The sequence below is a fragment of the Rhinoraja longicauda genome, chromosome 26 (assembly GCF_053455715.1).
Source record: "Rhinoraja longicauda isolate Sanriku21f chromosome 26, sRhiLon1.1, whole genome shotgun sequence".
NCBI classification, from domain to species: Eukaryota; Metazoa; Chordata; class Chondrichthyes; order Rajiformes; family Arhynchobatidae; genus Rhinoraja; species Rhinoraja longicauda.
The window spans coordinates 12,236,226-12,254,080 of record NC_135978.1 but is presented as its reverse complement, the minus strand read 5'-3'; the positions used below and the strand labels follow the sequence as shown (position 1 = coordinate 12,254,080).

General features: G+C 42.3%; 1 protein-coding gene across 1 annotated transcript in view; it reads right to left on the bottom strand.

Annotated features, from left to right (window-relative positions):
• Positions 1-17,855, bottom strand: part of LOC144606565 (uncharacterized) — a 199,412-nt gene that overhangs the window by 8,510 nt on the left and 173,047 nt on the right. The window contains exon 4 of the mRNA XM_078422824.1: positions 16,125-16,214. Coding sequence (XP_078278950.1) covers positions 16,125-16,214 — 90 coding nt within the window. The remainder of the gene's footprint in view (positions 1-16,124; positions 16,215-17,855) is intronic.

The window sequence follows — 17,855 nt, the reverse complement described above, 5'->3', positions numbered from 1 at the left end:
ACATAATCTAGCAAATGCTCAGGCAATTTGATTAAAGGAATTTTCTCATTAGGCATATCCAATGACAATTATTCTGAGATACTTACAAACTTCAGAGACGACTGCTGATTAATTCTTAATTTAAGTTATTTACAAAATTAAACTAAATGTTCATTAAACCAACACCAAAACAAGCGAATGCCAGGTGGGGTAACTCAGTGGGTCAGGCAGCATCGCTGGAGAACATGGATAGGTGATGTTTCGGGTTGTCATCTGTCAAGTCCAGCTGGGATTCCACTTGACCCACTGAGTTACTCCTGCATTTGGTGTCTTTTCTTGGTAAACCAGCATTTTTAGGTCCTTGTTTCTATAAGCAAACCAAGAAAGTGGATTTGAACTGATGCCCTTGAAACTTTCCATTGTGCATAAGATGGACTAATATGTTGTAAAATGTTATCCTTAAATGTACATGGAATTTTAGATTGCAGCAAAACCAGATTCTTTATATCTATGTTAGGAATCTATAAAATGTTCTAGTTGTATATCAATGTTCTAACACTTGATAGAGATGGAGATGACTTTCAACAGTAAAATACATCTTAAAGATAGAGCTCAATCTTTCTTAATTTTCTTCTCCAGGAACAGTTCATTGCACAGAGAGGATTTAATATTTTAATTCTAACTTCTTGGAGCAGGGAGCTGCTAATAGACAAGCTTCCAACGAATAAGAGAGATAAATTGTTCTTGTTCAGAGTATCTTTGATTGAATTCTCACTTAAAGCTGGTTGATAATTAAAAAAAATACTTTAATGTAACAGAGAGTCAATTTGTAGGTTTTTTTACAAGCATCATTTTCCCTTTCAGTTCCCTTTTGTATATTTATTTCCTCACTTTTAGGAGGAAGGGGTAATAGGCTTAAGAAGTTACTTCTTAGCTATGTTTTGACTCACACTTTGGAATGTCCAGCAAGCCATATCTCTTCTGATATGTAACATTCAATCCAATGTGCATTAGGCATGCACCATCTCTAACAGTTGATGTTTGATAGCATTGTTATTCTCTAGGTATTCCATACAGCAATGGCTCACCATTCACAAAAACATTTGCTGGACAGCTTTGTAAATACTTTGAATAGAAAAGCTGGGCAGAAATCCTGTGGTGATTCACCTGACGATGCTAAACTTTTCAAACATTTAAAATCAGAAGTGTGATGGAATAACTTGCACTTGCATGTCTGAATATAACTCTATGAAAACTTGGCGCTATCCTTTATTCATTTCACAACCAATGTACTGTGTATGTGAGTACCCCTTACAAATGCGTTGCAGTTATTGGAAATCTCCTCCTTCATCCCTATACAGAAGTTCATGATTTCTGGTTGTTCAAATGGCTGAGTATCAGCAGTTCCAATCATCATCATCAGCAATATACATATCGATTTGGCACACAAGAATTGCAATAGATTTGGAGGTTCTTCATTTAAAAGCTGTGGCTTAATGGGATAGTAAATTCCTCGAATATTGCAAAACATACTTGGCTAATAAAGTATTATTATGACTATGATAATGATTGTCTCTGAGATTCACGCTAGAAACACGAGCACAAAAAAATAGGCAAATATTGCAGTACTGAGGATGAGCTGCACTTCAGAGATGCTGTCTTTTTGATAAGTTATTCTGAGTCCTGTCTATTATCTTCGGTGGATGTGAAATAATCCTGGATTTATTTTGAAGAAGAGTAGGAGAATTATTTTTCTTCTACAAGCTAACTTTTATCCCTCACCCAATATTTATCTGAAAAGAGATTATTGTAGAATTCAACCTGTTCTGAAAAGTGTGAATGGCGCCAATGTTATTTTAGAAAGCCCCAAATGACTGCACCAATTGTGCCATCGTGTCGTTGTTAATTCAAACATGCTAGCTCAAAGGGACTGGTACATTTGGAGAGGAATTCTAAACCAAATTCAGGCATCTGCTATCAGGAGATACAGGCATTAACGTTATTTGAGGCAGCATCTAGACAAGGCTGATGGGAAGTGACAAAATTCTGACACTCCATGTAACTGCGGTGGTGTAGGAAGGTGAACCATAACCTCAGGTAACAATTGGTGCTTTCAAGTACTATCTTTAACTCCAACATCTGGTTACTCAGCCACCAGCTCTACCTCCCTCACTGACTGGCCGACACACACTAACATCCTCTTCTTTCTTCCTCCCCTCTCCAACAACTACTCATAGTTAAACATTTCCCTGACAAATCCATCTTCTCCTTCCTCTTCAACGTCCTTGCCATGTATCCGCCATCATGCGCATCAATCAAGGTGACAATATTATGGATTCAATCCCACTGATTTGACTCTTTGCCTTATAGGTCAAGGTGGCACACAAAAAGCAGCCCCAGGAGAGCAGGTGTTGGCCCCTCGGTAAGCTTATTAAAGAACCGTGGCCGTGGCACTAGAGAAAGCCTTGAAGAATAGAGATAATGCATGGGTGAAATTAGAAAAGGGGAGTAGGAAGTCAAAGAATGTGCTTAAGAAAATATTAACAGATGTAATATTAATGATAACCATAAGAATTTTTATCAATACAGTATATAAAAGATAAAACCAGAACAAAGGTAAGAGTCGGTTTGACTAGAGATCAGTACACAGCTTGTGTGCAGGCAACATTTATGTTTATGCCTATAAACAACCACATCATGTCAGATTTCACTGAAAAGAGAGTCATGTTGCAGATGTTTACACTGAAAGAAAGTGATCCTTCGAAAGGAAAAATGTGGAAAATATATTTGGCTCTTTCGCGTTGTTCAAATCGCAAGGCTCCAATATCACATGTCCTGAGCTCCAAAAAAAGTGCTAAGATTGTGGCATTTCAATGCACTATTTTTGTGGGCATGTTGCCTTCGAATTAGAAGATGACTGATGTGATATGCCACGTTTTAAAAAAAAAAGTAACAGTACAAATTAAAATGGACCTTTCAGCTGCTCACAGAGGGATGGGGGCTGGAGGCCAAGGTGTTGGAATCATGGATTAAAACAGATCATGAGGGAAAGCATAAATCAGCATGGCGAAGTAATTGAGGAACTGTGAACTACAGGGCAATGGAGCAGTTGCTGACTTTGAAATGAGGGACCTACTCACCTTGCCACTCCATTCATCAGTTTAGTGTTATTTGTTGAGCATGCATTTCCTTATTTAAGTAACTTCTTGTAAACTTTCCAGAAAAGCACCATGTAGGTCTTGTTTTCTTCCTTGTCATTGCAGATTTCCACAGTGAGCCCAAACTCTGTTTCCAAATTAACATGATCAGGAATTGGTGAAGGAGGAGGGGTAATAGGAGAAAGCTGCAGATGAAACAGGGGGAACGACACAGGTAATCATTGTGTCTATCCCATTAACACCAGCTGAAATATAGACATTGCAAGGGTTGTATGTATATTAGCAGACATGTCACGAGGGGAAACAGACACAAAATGCTGGAGTAACTCAGTGTGAGTTACTCCAGCATCTCTGGAGGAAAGGAATAGGTGACGTTGTGTCTGACGGTTTCTATCTGACTCTCATGTCATGAGGTTGAATCATCTGACCTGGCTTTTTAATAAAGCCAGAACAAAAGGAGTTCTGGTGTTAATGATATTAGTGGTACTGGCCTGGAGAAATCATATTGGGAAGCATTCAGAAGGCTTCTAAATGCATGAGGGATTAAGAGGTTCCACAAAAACATTAAGTTCTTATATAACTGATATAACATGTTAGCCTGGATAGATCAATGGTTATTTAACAGAAATCAGAGTTGGAGATAAATGAGTAATTTTCAAGGTGCCAAGCTGTAACATTTGAGGCATATAGGATGTATGCTGGATTTACAATCTCTACGCAAGATTTAGCTGAAATGACCAGGTGCACTGAAGGTTAGTTTGATGGATAGGAAAGTAGGTTGTGAGCAGTCATAAAAGAATATGGTTGTTTTAATAGAGTGCACAAAAAACAGTTTGACATTTAATGTGGGAAAATGTGGGCTTCTCCACTTTACTGAGAAGAAAATAATAGCAGAATACTGTTTCAAAGGGAGATTATTTTCAGAGAACAGCTGCACAGAGGAAACTGGTATCCTTGGATATGAAACGCAGGAAGATGGCATCTAGATACAGGAAATGATTAGGATGGCCATTGGACTGTTGTTCGTTTTTGCAGAGGCAATGCAGTATAAGAGTGGAAATGTTTTGTTGCAGTTGATTTGGAATTGGTCTCGGTTTATTATTGTTACATGTACCGAGATACAGTGAAATACATTATGTGCCATCCAGTGCAATATACTATATATGAGTACAATCAAGCCGTACACATGTGCAACAAATAGTACAACGAAAAAATTACCAGAGTGCAGTGTACAGCGTTACAGTGTTATAGTTACAGAGAAACCACAGATTTAAAAAAAGTTCAAGGGCTGCAGTGAGATGGGGTTGGAGATTGGAACTATACCCTTAGCTTATGAAAGGACCTTTCAGCTTTCTCAATCTCCAATATCTCTACAGCCTTCCCCTTTGGGCTGCAGACCAGGAGTGAATAACATTGCATGTAAGCCCGCTGCCTTAGGTGGGCCAGACCTCTTATCACAAAACACCAGAAGTAAAGAAAGCCTTGTCAGCAAATGAGCATGAGCACTATAGCGGGGAGACTAAAGGCTACAATCAAGGAGGCACCAGATAAGACTATAATAAGCCTTATCTGGACTGGCCAAGGGATCTCTGGTTCCACTCTCAGTTTCTCTTGTGGTTGCATCGAAAAACTGACCGTCCTTTATTAAAATTACATCGGATATCAAAATTTCACTTTAAATACAGAACATTCTTTATAATACAGGACTTCTTGCAACACCAAAAGAGGTCATACTTAAACATGCATGATTACGCGTTGGCTTGACAGATAGGTGCTGTTAGGATGTTTCTTTGTTTGGGAAAGCTTAGAAATAAAAGCAGTCTCATGATAAAAGATGGAAATGAGAGGAAAAAAAATCATAGATTGTCATCCAGAATCAGTGACTCAGTAATGCAGCAGTGAGCAGAAAATATGAGGCATTACACTGATCTGTAGAAACTTTCTGGATATTCCCGTGGTTTGGAAGTTGACTATGGTAACGGTCTAGGCCTCAGCTGTAAGGGCAACTTCAATACACCTGTAAGCCTATATTTGCTTATCCTGTAATTCGCTGATCTCTGTGACAATCATCTTGGTAAAACCTTAGTCTCTGGATGGGGATCTATGTATCCTTTGCACCACCTCCTTTGCCAAACATCCTTTGCACCACCCTCGCCCAGGATTCACAGCAACTGGGACCTCAACGTCTATCATCTCGTCACCCTTTCTCCCGTCATGCAGCGACCCTCTGTGGCTCCGGTTTCAACATACTAGGAGCATAGAGAACCAACTGGGAACAGACATCATGACCTCCTCAATTCACTGTCACACCGAACACCACAGCCCCACCCGGCTCGGACATGCCCCGCAAAGACTGGGTCGCCCTGAACCGGCTCCACACAGGGGTCGGCCGGTTCAATGCCAACATGCATCGTTGGGGGTTGCGTCCATCAGCAGCCTGCGTGTGTGGAGCAGACCAGCAAACAGCGCAGCACGTCATTTTCGACTGTATTGTCCTCCTTTCCCCTGGTGGAGAGGTCGACCTCAAGGCCCTCGACAACAACACATTTCACTGGCTACAGCGCCTGGATGGCGTTACATAATTTCTGCTGCCTCAAACACAAGAAGAAGAACATACATATGTCCTTATGGTTAATGTCCATAAATAGAAACAGAATTATCTTGCATTTATATTTGACATTTTGCTGCCTAAGAATGTCCCAAAGCGTTTTGCATCTAGTAAGGACATTGGAAGTGTAATCAGTACTGCAACACAATGAGAAACACAATGGTCAACTTATGTACATCAGATCCCATTTTATTATCTATTCTTCATGGTGTAGAGAACTGATAATATGTTTTGGTGGTATTTGCGGTGCAATACATATATATTGACCAGGATACCAAGAGAAACGCATGCTCCAAACAGTGGCATTACATATTTAAGATCCACCCGATGAAGCCTTTTTTTGTTATTCGGGTACATTTCGGCAGCAGAAGAGCTAACTGTCCATTAGACACTACCCTAGGTTATATAAATGTACCTACCTTTGGCAATCTGCCGGTGGGAACTTGCATAAACTGCTTGGTATATTTTCCACAGTGATGCCACACATGTTATAAACAAAGTCCTCTGAATCATAAGTGGTGTGGTCAAAATAAGTACCACCCAAAATTAATAAAAGTTGGTCATGTTGTGGCTCCAGACTTGGCAAGAACTGGCAAAGATTAAACCTTTCAGCAGTTCTCTAGCTATTTTGGAATGTTTCAGAAACTGAAAAAAAACTTTCCAAAAAGACTTCTATAAACTTTAAAACCAAAACAAAAATTTAAATATAAAATCTTAAAAAACACTTTGACCCAAATACTTCCAAACAAATTTAAAGACTTAAAAAAAATAAGTTTACAAGCCATTAGCGATTTAACAATATATAGTCGGAAAGATATAAAAGACAAATTTTAAATTTAAAGTCTATGTATGTTTCTTTATATTACAAAACATTATCAAAAACTCTTACAGTTGTTCTCTGCCATTTGTATGCCATTTGTACCTTCTTTGGACAAGGCACAGACTTCTCCAGCAAGTGCAAGAAGTAACGGTAGAGTATTTAGCCCAAATTCCCTCTCCCAGGCTTAAATGCTTGAGGAGTTCAACATCAGAGCAACACTACCTAACAGTTTCAGGATTTCTGCTTAACATGTAACGAAATTCCCAAATTGTTACCAATTATGCTGACAATTTCACAATTTTTACCCCACAGTCTGGAACTTTATGTTGGCACACACCAGGACTGAGCTTTGCTCTCACAAGTTTCTCGAGTGAGATTTGAAACCCATATACTTCTTACAGGAAGAAAAGTGTAACAACTGATGATTCAAAACTGCCACATTATTTTTTGAAATATCATGGCAGAGTAAGCTACTAAATTTGTCAATTTGCAGAAAGAGTTACTGGACAGGGAAAATGGAAACATTGACCTATTTTTTTCCTTTTCTAAGCCATCAATGCTGTGGCCAATTGTAGCCTTATATTCTGGCATCTAGATTAAGAACATTTAACTCAACACAAGCCAGAAACACATAGACAGTTTATTATTTTAAACTGCAATTTGAGAGGGAGAAGGTAAAATCAGAAGTGTCAGTATTGCAGTTAAACAAAGGGGACTATGGAGGCATGAGGGAGGAGCTGGCCAAAGTTGACTGGAAAGGGACCCTAGCAGGGATGACGGTGGAACAGCAATGGCAGGTATTTCTGGGAATAATCCAGAAGATGCTGGATCATTTCATTCCAAAGAGGAAAAAAGATTCTAAGGGGAGTAAGAGGCGAGCATAGTTGACGAGGGAAGTCAAGGACAGCATAAAAATAAAAGAGAAGACGTATAACATAGCACAGATGAGTGGGAAGCCAGAGGATTGGGAAACTTTTAAAGATCACAGAAGGTAACTAAAAAGGCAATACAGGAGAAAAGATTAAGTACGAAGGTAAGCTAGCCAAGAATATAAAGGAGGATAGTAAAAGCTTCTTTAGGTATGTGAAGAGGAAAAAAATAGTTACGACAAATGTAGGTCCCTTGAAGTCAGAAACAGGTGAATTTATTATGGGGAACAAGGAAATGGCAGACGAGTTGAACAGGTACTTTGGTTCTGTCTTCACTAAGGAAGACACAAACAATCTCCCAGATGTACTCGGGGACAGAGGACCTGGGGTGATGGAGGAACTGAAGGAAATTCACATTAGTCAGGAAATGGTGTTGGGTGCACTGATGGGACTGAAGGCTGATAAATCCCCAGGACCTGATCGGCTGCATCCCTGGGTGCTCAAGGAGGTGGCCCTAGAAATCGTGGATGCATTGGTGATCATTTTCCAATGTTCTATAGATTCTGGATCAGTTCCTGTGGATTGGAGGGTAGCTAATGTTATCCCACTTTTCAAGAAAGGAGGGAGTGAGAAAGCAGGGAATTATAGACCAGTTATCCTGACGTCAGTAGTGGGGAAGATGCTGGAGTCGATTATTAAAAATGTAATAGCGGCGCATTTGGATAGCAGTAGCAGGATCGGTCCAAGTCAGCATGGATTTACGAAGGGGAAATCATGCTTGACTAATATTCTGGATTTTTTTGAGAATGTAACAAGTAAAATGGACAAGGGAGAGCCAGTGGATGTAGTGTACCTGGACTTTTAGAAAGCCTTTGATAAGGTCCCACACAGGAGATTAGTGGGCAAAATTAGAGCACATGGTATTGGGGGTAGGGTATTGACATAGATAGAAAATTGGTTGCCAGGCAGGATACAAAGAGTAGGGATTAATGAGTCACTTTCAGAATGGCAGGCAGTGATTAGTGGGGTGCCACAAGGCTCGGTGCTGGGACTGCAACTATTTATAATATACATTAATGATTTAAATGAAGGAATTAATGGTAACCTGAGCAAATTTGCAGATGACACAAAGCTGGGTGGCAGTGTGAACTGTGAAGAGGATGCTGTGAGGATGCAGGGTGACTTGGACAGATTGGATGAGGGGGCAAATGCATGGCAGATGCAGTATAATGTGGATAAATGTGAGGTTATCCACTTTGGTGGCAAGAAGAAGAAGGCAGATTATTATCTGAATGGTGTCAGGTTAGGAAAAGGGCAAGTACAGCGATACCTGGGTGTCTTTGTACATCAGTCACTGAAAGTAAGCATGCAGGTACAACAGGCAGTGAAGAAAGCTAATGGCATGTTGGCCTTCACAACGCGAGGAGTTGAGTATAGGAGCAAAGAGGTCCTTCTGCAGTTGTACAGGGCCCTGGTGAGATCACACCTGGAGTATTGTGTGCAGTTTTGGTTTCCAAATTTGAGGAAGGACATTCTTGCTATTGAGGGAGTGCAGCGTAGGTTCACAAAGTTAATTCCCGGGATGGGGGGACTGTCATATGATGAAAGAATGGAGTGACTGGGCTTGTATTCACTGGAATTTAGAAGGATGAGAGGGGATCTTATAGAAACATATAAGATTATTAAGGGGTTGGACGCACTAGATGCAGGAAACATGTTCCCGATGTTGGGGGAGTCCAGAACCAGGAGCCACAGTTTAAGAATTAAGGGGTAAGTCATTTAGAACTGAGGTGAGGAAAAACCTTTTCACATAGAAAGTTGTGAATTTGTGGAATTTTCTGCCACAGAAGGCAGTGGAGGCCGATTCACTGGATGCATTCAAAAGAGAGTTAGATACAGCTCTTAGGGCTAGCGGAATCAAGGGATATGGGGAGAAGGCAGGAACGGGGTACTTTGTGGATGATCAGCCATGATCACATTGAATGGCAAGAACGGGAGGCAGCCCTTCATGATGGCTCAAAGGGCCGAATGGCCTACTCCTGCAACTATTGTCTATGCATCTATGTCTATGTATCTATGTATTATTTTAAAGTGGCAACATCTCAGAAGGCAACTGCACCAGGCAAGAATTTGAGTACATAAAACATTTGTTCTCTATTTGTGACAATAGAGAACAAAGCTCTAGGCATTGCAGGGTGCCACAAAAGGCAAACCATATTGGAAGAAAGCCTGAGCCTACTTAAAAGGTTTTGTGGACTTTCTGGAAGAGGGGTGTTAAGGAATTCTGGGCTGATATTTGTGATAGTTGGGAGTTGAGATCAAAGTTAGGTGGGTATGGTTGGTACCATGTTTGAGGAAATATGGACCAAAGGGTAAAAGGCAAATGAATGGGATGTGATGATACTTAACTGAGTGTTGGTGAGGAAGTGGGGTTCAAGGGAGAACCAAGTTCAGTTTTACACAATGAGAAAAGGTTAAGTGCACAGCAGATCTTCAGGAAAAATACAAACCAATTAACTCTACAACACTCCAATAGGAACGCAGTATGGAGATGACATAATTTGAAGCATGTCTTGCACACCCATCACATCAGATATCCAAATACTACTCACATGTACCCATACAATTTTCCAAAGTGATACCAAAATTCCCATAAATTACCTTTCACACGAGAAAAATAACATTTCTAACTGCTTGATGTGAAATAAACAGTTGTGATCAAATTTCTAAGCACCTGATAATAGAACAAGGTATCTCAGCAAACTTTATAGGGAAGTAATCAGACAAGATCAAAAATGTAGAAATTTACGAGATGATCAATTTCTTGGTCACATAGAAAGGGCTTCTGGAAAGATTTTCACAATTCAGAATTCATTGATGGAATTCAAGAAAAGAGGGCTAGGGAGAGGTGGGAAATGCTTGAGATTGGAGGAGTACAAGTCATCATGATAGGGAGAGTTGGATGAGGTTACAGAAATTGTATGGGGCCATACAGTGACTTAAACACATCGATGATGTTGGATGAATGATAACCATTACAGGTTAATAAGCACAGGAGTAAAGAATAGGTATGTGCTATGATATGGAAATAGTTATGAATGAGCTGAAAACCACAGTGCAAGGAGGCTGTCTGGGAGATTGCTGGATTGTCATATCTGTAAGTGACAAAGTCATAAATGCTGAGCTGATGGATAGTCACTGTACATAATGCAATCCCTTTGCTGGATATGCAATGATTTGATTGGTTGAAAATGACTGTCCGTTTAAGTAAAACAACAGAAAGGAAAGTAGTGACAATAACTAAACTGTAATCATTGAGCAAGATGAAGATGGCATTTTTACTGCATAATCAGTTACTATATTTGCAATTTAAATGCTTGTGAACCAAAGGGAATTGTATGCCAATGAGTAATTGGGATGTGAGAAGGTGAGAATGTGATTAGGTATGTGTACATTGCCATCTTCATTGCCACTGGCCACTGGCATTATACTTGTCTGTCACTAGTTTGCCATTGTTGGGTTGTAATTGGGTATCACTTCAAAGAGAGAGAGAAGCACGTTGATTAATATCACACAGTGTATTTACTTATGTGCTAGCTATGGATGAATTGTTGAAATGTATGCAGGTTATGAGGAAGATACATGATGTTTCGAGTATTGGTAGTGTAAGGGGTTTCTGCGCCGAGCTTTCGCCCGACCTAAGGTCCCCGTGCCTTGCTCTGATCCCTTGACCAGGCCGTGCACACTGGTTCCCCCTGACTGGTTCGACCCACTCACCCCTTACGGTTCTAGACACTGGGCTTAGATGCAGGAGCTCTTATAGTGCAGAAAAAATTCAACCAGACCAGATTTCAAAACCAGGGTTTAAATGAAAAGGCTTTTATTCAGCACTTGGGACTATTGTCCATGAATATATTTATACAGTTCTATAAGACATATCTATAATACACATACCGAATACATGAATACCTTTGATTTATTAATCACAAAACGCACAGTTCACAAGACATATACCCGAATACCCTTTTCGCTGAAAACTTAAAAACACACAGTTCCACGAGACATATATCCGAATACCTTCTTCGCTGAATTCTTGAAACACACAGTTCCACAAAACATATACACGAATACCCTTTTACTTATGAATTCTTAAACACAGTTCTGCAAGACACATACACGACTGTAAGATGGGGAACGTACGACGCATCGCAACCTTGACCAACACATATTTTAATACACACCCAACGTTTATTCACAACCACCCTCCCCTCTACACTAAACTATGTCCAGGATATGTAGGATTTGGAGTGCATGCTCACCATGGGGCTATTACTGGGGCTGTTCGTTTTGCAGTATTTCTTCTCGAGTTGCGTGCCTGTTCCTCTCTCTTCCATCCGTTCTTCTTTCCGACTTTCTTCTTGACTTCAGTTGACTTCGAACCCGGTTTTCTCTGCGCTTCTTGACTGTGTCCGTCTTGCCTGCTTGCGTTCCTTGCAGGTTTTCTTCTCGAGTTGACTTAACTTTTTCACCCAAAAGTAGTGGCCAGTTATACTGTTTCTGACCCGTCCTATCTCCCGCCAGATCTTGGAATCTCTTTGTTCAAAAAGATATGTATGAGGTTTTCTTCTGATCTGCGCTTATGTTCGGGGATACCGGGGATGGCCAGACGGTGTAAATTGGGATTTCGTTGTGAGGTGATGGGTGTTAACTGGTTTCCCATCACCTACCAGGTAGTTTTCTATGGGCTATTGTGCCCCCTCACTGAGATGAACTGTTTAGGTCGGCTTGGGGCATTGTGAGTATGCTGATGTCAGCGCCCCAGTGTCTGGACTCCGACCTGGTTTCGTAGGTTTCTGCATGGCCAATACCCATCCTTTGTTCTGGCCATGGCTTTGCAGAAAACCTAGAGACTGGGATGTAAGGTTTTTACCTTTTGTGGCTGGTCACGAGGTCCTGCGGCCATTTTAGGACCCACGGATTGTGACATCCTTTGTTAATCTGACCGCAGCCTTTCTCCGCTATCAGCTCCAGTCTCTCGTTTAAAATGTCCAAACTGCAGCTCTTTGGTATTGTGTTACTTTCCAAATGAGGGAAAACTTCTCAAATTTTACAGTAGAATGTCACAGCCTTATGGAGCAATAGAATGTTAGGTCCCAATCCTGATTATTAGGCTGTACTGGTAAATTGGGAATGTTGGGGTTATTGTAATGCAGAAAGAATGAAGCTGGTGGTGTAGTTGGCAGGAAAGGGGCCTTGATGATGATGATGCAAGGCATCAAACTGAGGTATTGGGAATAGACCTTTAAAACAAGAACAGAAACTAATCACTAACTGCAGGGGGTAAGGCAGTGTGGTTTGCCCTTTTTCCGGATGTTTAAACAGAACTTCAAGTCAAGACTTCAAATCACATAATTTATGTTCATTGGGATTATATGAAACGCCAACCCTATATATCCGTGGCCAGATATGTTCATGATTTATATTACAAATTCAATAAACCTTAAAACTTCCGGAAAGTTAGATGGCGATATCCTTTAGTCGTAAGGTTACTGGTAGAAATTTATAGTAAATCACAATTTTCTTAAAAACTAACATCGGCAGAATGTTTTGAATTTATAATTGCATACAGCAACCTCTGGGAAGACAGTTATAAATAATGAAGTGAATGGTATGAACTATTTCTTCATTTTGAATTTTTGCTTTCTGAGGAATTCTAGAACATATTTTATCTATTAACTGGACACGTATTTTACCACATGCCTACACGAGGGAACTAACTCATATAAACAAACTCATAAATATAGTCGAACATATTGGTGGTGGGGGGGTGGGGGAAACTTTTCTCTTCCTCACGGCGCGGGGTGCGGCTCGGCTGCGGGGCCTAACATCGCCCGGTGCGGCTCGGCCGCTGGACTTTACATCGCCCGCTGCGGCTTGGCAGCTGGACTTTACATCGCCCGGTGCGGCTTGGCCGCTGGACTTTACATCGCCCGGTGCGGCTTGGCCGCTGGACTTTACATCGCCCGGTGCGGCTTGGCCGCTGGACTTTACATCGCCCGGTGCGGCTTGGCCGCTGGACTTTACATCGCCCGGTGCGGCTTGGCCGCTGGACTTAACAGTGCCCGGTGCAGCTCGGCTGCGGGGCCTAACATCGCCCGGTGCGGCTCGGCCGCTGGACTTAACAGTGCCAGGTGCAGCTCGGCCGCGGGACTTTTCATCGCCCGGTGCGGCTTGGCCGCGGGACTTTACATCGCTGGTGCGGCTCGGCCGCTGGACTTAACAGTGCCCGGTGCAGCTCGGCTGCGGGGCCTAACATCGCCCGGTGCGGCTCGGCCGCGGGACTTTACATCGCCCGGTGCAGCTCGACCGCGGGACTTTTCATCGCTGGTGCGGCTCGGCCGCAGGACTTAACATCGCCCGGTGCGGCTCGGCCACGGGACTTAGCTGCGCAAGGCTTGGTCGCAGGTCCTTTCATCGCCCGGCTCGGCCGCGAGACGTTTCAGCACCCGGTGCGATTCGGCCCCGGGGACTTCCATCCCCTTGCGAGGACTGTGCGGGTCGGTCGGGGACGAGCTGTCTGTCCGTGGGCATGGGGAAGAGAGTGGAAGTTTTGTTGCCTCCATCACAGTGAGGGGGTGTTTGGAGTCACTGTGATGGATGTTTGTGTTGGGGTTATGTGTCTTGTGTTCTTTTTTTGTATGACTGCTATGTAGTTTCGTTCGGTACCTCGGTACCGAATGACAAATAAAGCTCTGTTATACTGTTATACTGTTCCTCCAATTTCCATCCTGCCCTTAAATATACCTGGACTATCTCCAACATCTCCCTCCCGTTTCTGGACCTCACCATCTCCATCACAGGAGACAGACTAGTGACTGACATCCACTATAAACCCACTGACTCGCACAGCTATCTGGACTACACTTCTTCCCACCCGGTCTCCTGCAAAAAGTCTATCCCCTACTCCCAATTCCTCCGTCTATGCCGCATCTGTGCCCGGGATGAGGTGTTTCACACTAGGGTGTCAGAGATGTCCTCATTCTTCAGGAAACAGGGCTTCCCCTCTTCCATTATAGATGAGGCTCTCACTAGGGTCTCTTCTACATCCCGCAGCTCCGCTCTTGCTCCCCATCCCCCCACTCGCAACATGGACAGAATCCCCCTCATTCTCACCTTCCACCCCACCAGCCAGCCAGCGGATCCAACAAATCATCTGCCAACATTTCCGTCACCTACAACGGGACCCCACCACCGGCCATATCTTCCCATCCCCTCCCCTCTCTGCGTTCCGCAGAGACCGTTCCCTCCGTAACTCCCTGGTCCACTCGTCCCTTCCTACCCAAACCACCCCATCCCCGGGCACTTTCCCCTGCAACTGCACGAGATGCAACACCTGTCCCTTTACCTCCCCCCTCAACTCCATCCAAGGACCAAAACAGTCTTTCCAGGTGAGACAGAGGTTCACCTGCACCTCCTCCAACCTCATCTATTGCTTCCGCTGCGCCAGATGTCAACTTATTTGCATCGGCGAAACCAAGCGCAGGCTCGGCGATCGCTTCGCTCAACACCTGCGCTCGGTCCGCGTTGGCCAAACTGGTCTCCCGGTGGCCGAGCACTTCAACTACCCCTCCCATTCCCAGTCTGACCTTTCTGTCATGGACCTCCTCCAGTGCCATAGTGAGACCCACCGGAAATTGGAGGAACAGCACCTCATATTTCGCCTGGGCAGCTTGCAGCCCAGTGGTATGAACATCGACTTCTCCAACTTTAGATAGTTCTTCTGTCCCTCTCTTCCCCTCCTCCTTCCCAGATCTCCCTCTATCTTCCTGTCTCCACCTATATCCTTCCTTTGTCCCACCCCCCTGACATCAGTCTGAAGAAGAGTCTCGACCCGAAACGTCACCCATTCCTTCTCTCCCGAGATGCTGCCTGACCTGCTGAGTTACTCCAGCATTTTGTGAATAAATACCTTCGATTTGTACCAGCCCAGTGCAGGTAAGAAATGATGATAAAATATAATTTCCAGAAACTATTAACCGTATTTTACTTTGGTTTTAAATTTCTGTTTAAATACATTTTTGTTCAAATTCCTGCACAATACATTACCAGCAATAGCAGACAAGCAGAACAAATAAAAAAACAATCTAATTGTAACCGATGAATATTGTTAGTGAACAATGAGCTTAAGCCTCTGTCACGTTTCCTAGACCAGCATATACATGAAACAAAGTTGAATGGTTTTGAGGTACAATCTGCCCATCAATAAGGGCATCCTCATTGAAACTTTCTGTAATATGACATCAGTCACAAAGTAGCTTAAGGATTGGTTTGCTAGTAGATGTGAAGTCCACCTTGGCAATTAAACTTTACACATCTGGTTCTTTGTATAGAAGAGTTGGGTATATTTGTGAGATATTTCTCAAAGATCATTACCCGCTGTTAAGCAAGGGAGGACATTTGTGCTCTCCAAACCGTCTATTTTTTTTTGCTGCAGGCCAATATTAGAGAGAGCATATAACTCTTCCAGGATTCAAGTAACATAAATGACAGATGCTAGAAATTGGAAACAAAAACAGAGGATACCGGAAATGCTCAACAGGTCAGGCAGCATTATGGAGAGACAGGTAGAGTTAAGATGTTAAGTCAATGAAGTCTATCAATAAATACTGTTACACGGTTGTATTACAAACCTTTGTTCAGAACTCTGCCATGGAACCTTTCTGGGTCTAAGTGGGGTGCACTGACTGCATGCTTGGCACTTTGTGGAAAACATGTTAAACCTGAAATAAAAATAGAAAATGGCATTGGTAGTGATATTGATTTATTATGGTCACATGTCTCACGATATAGTAAAAAACTTTGTTTTGCATGTTATCCAGGCAAATCCTACCATTTTATAACATGTAGTGTAAAAGAGAAAATAAACAGACTGCAATATATTATGTTACAGCAACAGAGAAGTGCAAATTAAAAATAAATAGCTGAAGACATTTAGCCAGTCAGGCAGCATCTGTGGAAAGAGGAGCAGAATTAACTTTTCAGATCAAGAACTTTCATTGTGTTATTTCTGCCAGGCATCATAATGGAAAAAGATTTCACTCTGTCTGCACCAAGCTGGTATGTGACCAAAGACTGCAACTCATGTAGGTCAGCACCAGTATCCCAGCAGCAATTTTGGTGCATATATTTTATCTGTGCCATCTGGATTTCAATAACCACGGCAAACTAAAAGTATGGTTTATTGTGGGCAAGAGCTTTTTACAGCATAGAACATTGGCAGATTGAGAAATAAATTATTTCCTGAGCTAGGTTTAGGTTTATTCTTGTCATGTATGCCAAGCAACAGTGAAAAGCTTTTTTTTGTGTGCTATCCAAACAGAGCAGATATATCATACATGAATACAATTAAGTCAAACTCAAGTACAAAAGATCGAGAAAAATGGAAGATAGAGTGCAGAATATAGTTCTCAGCATTTTAGTGCATTGTAGCATTGAATACCCTGCAGTATTCAATGCTGCATTCAATATTAATTGGGTGGCTCAGTGGCGCAGCAGTAGAGCTGCTGCCTTGCAGCGACAGAGACCCGGGTTCAATCCAAACTACGGATGCTATCTGTACAGTTTGTACGTTCTCCCCGTGACCGCGTGAGTTTTCTCCGAGATCTTCGGTTTCCTCCCACACTCCAAAGACGTACAGGTTTGTAGGCTAATTGGCTTGGCATAGATGTAAATTGTCCCTAGTGTATGTAGGATAGTGTAAGAGTGCGGCGATTGCTGGTCGGTGTGAACTCAGTGGGCCGAACCCCCTGTTTCTCTACACAAATTAAAAATGAAACAGCAGGTATGAGGATTCATGTGCTTTTTTGTATGCTGCACAACATTGTCATGGCAATGGCTCAATCTGTACCACAAACTGCATATACGGAAGCTAAGAAGCAAGAGCATGAGGAGGAAGAGGAGGAGGAGGAGGAGGAAGCAAAGAAAGATTTAGAGAGTAATTAATCAGGAATCCTATGCAGCCTCTTTCTGCCCAAGTTGTCCATGAAAATACTAATTCAAGTTTAATACCAATGACAATGCCCCAATATGCAGGCCAAATGTCGAAGGCGTCTTTGATGTATCCATTTGTTTTGAACCTCAAATACTACAACAAAAGCAAAATCATCCACCATTAGATGTTGTATCAAAAATGTGTGTTAATTGATTTACCACTTCCATGCTGGATGGGGTGAGCCTTAAGATCTGGACACGCCTTGTAAGAACGTGTGATGAAATTCTTCTGTGTTCCTTAACAATGTCCCAACTAGCAGCACGTCATCCCCTGTCCATTCTTTTAAAGCCTACACCATCAATCTGCTTTTATAAATCCTCTGCAGCAGCACCCATTTAACTTCACCATCCAGGGAATTGGCATTTACACC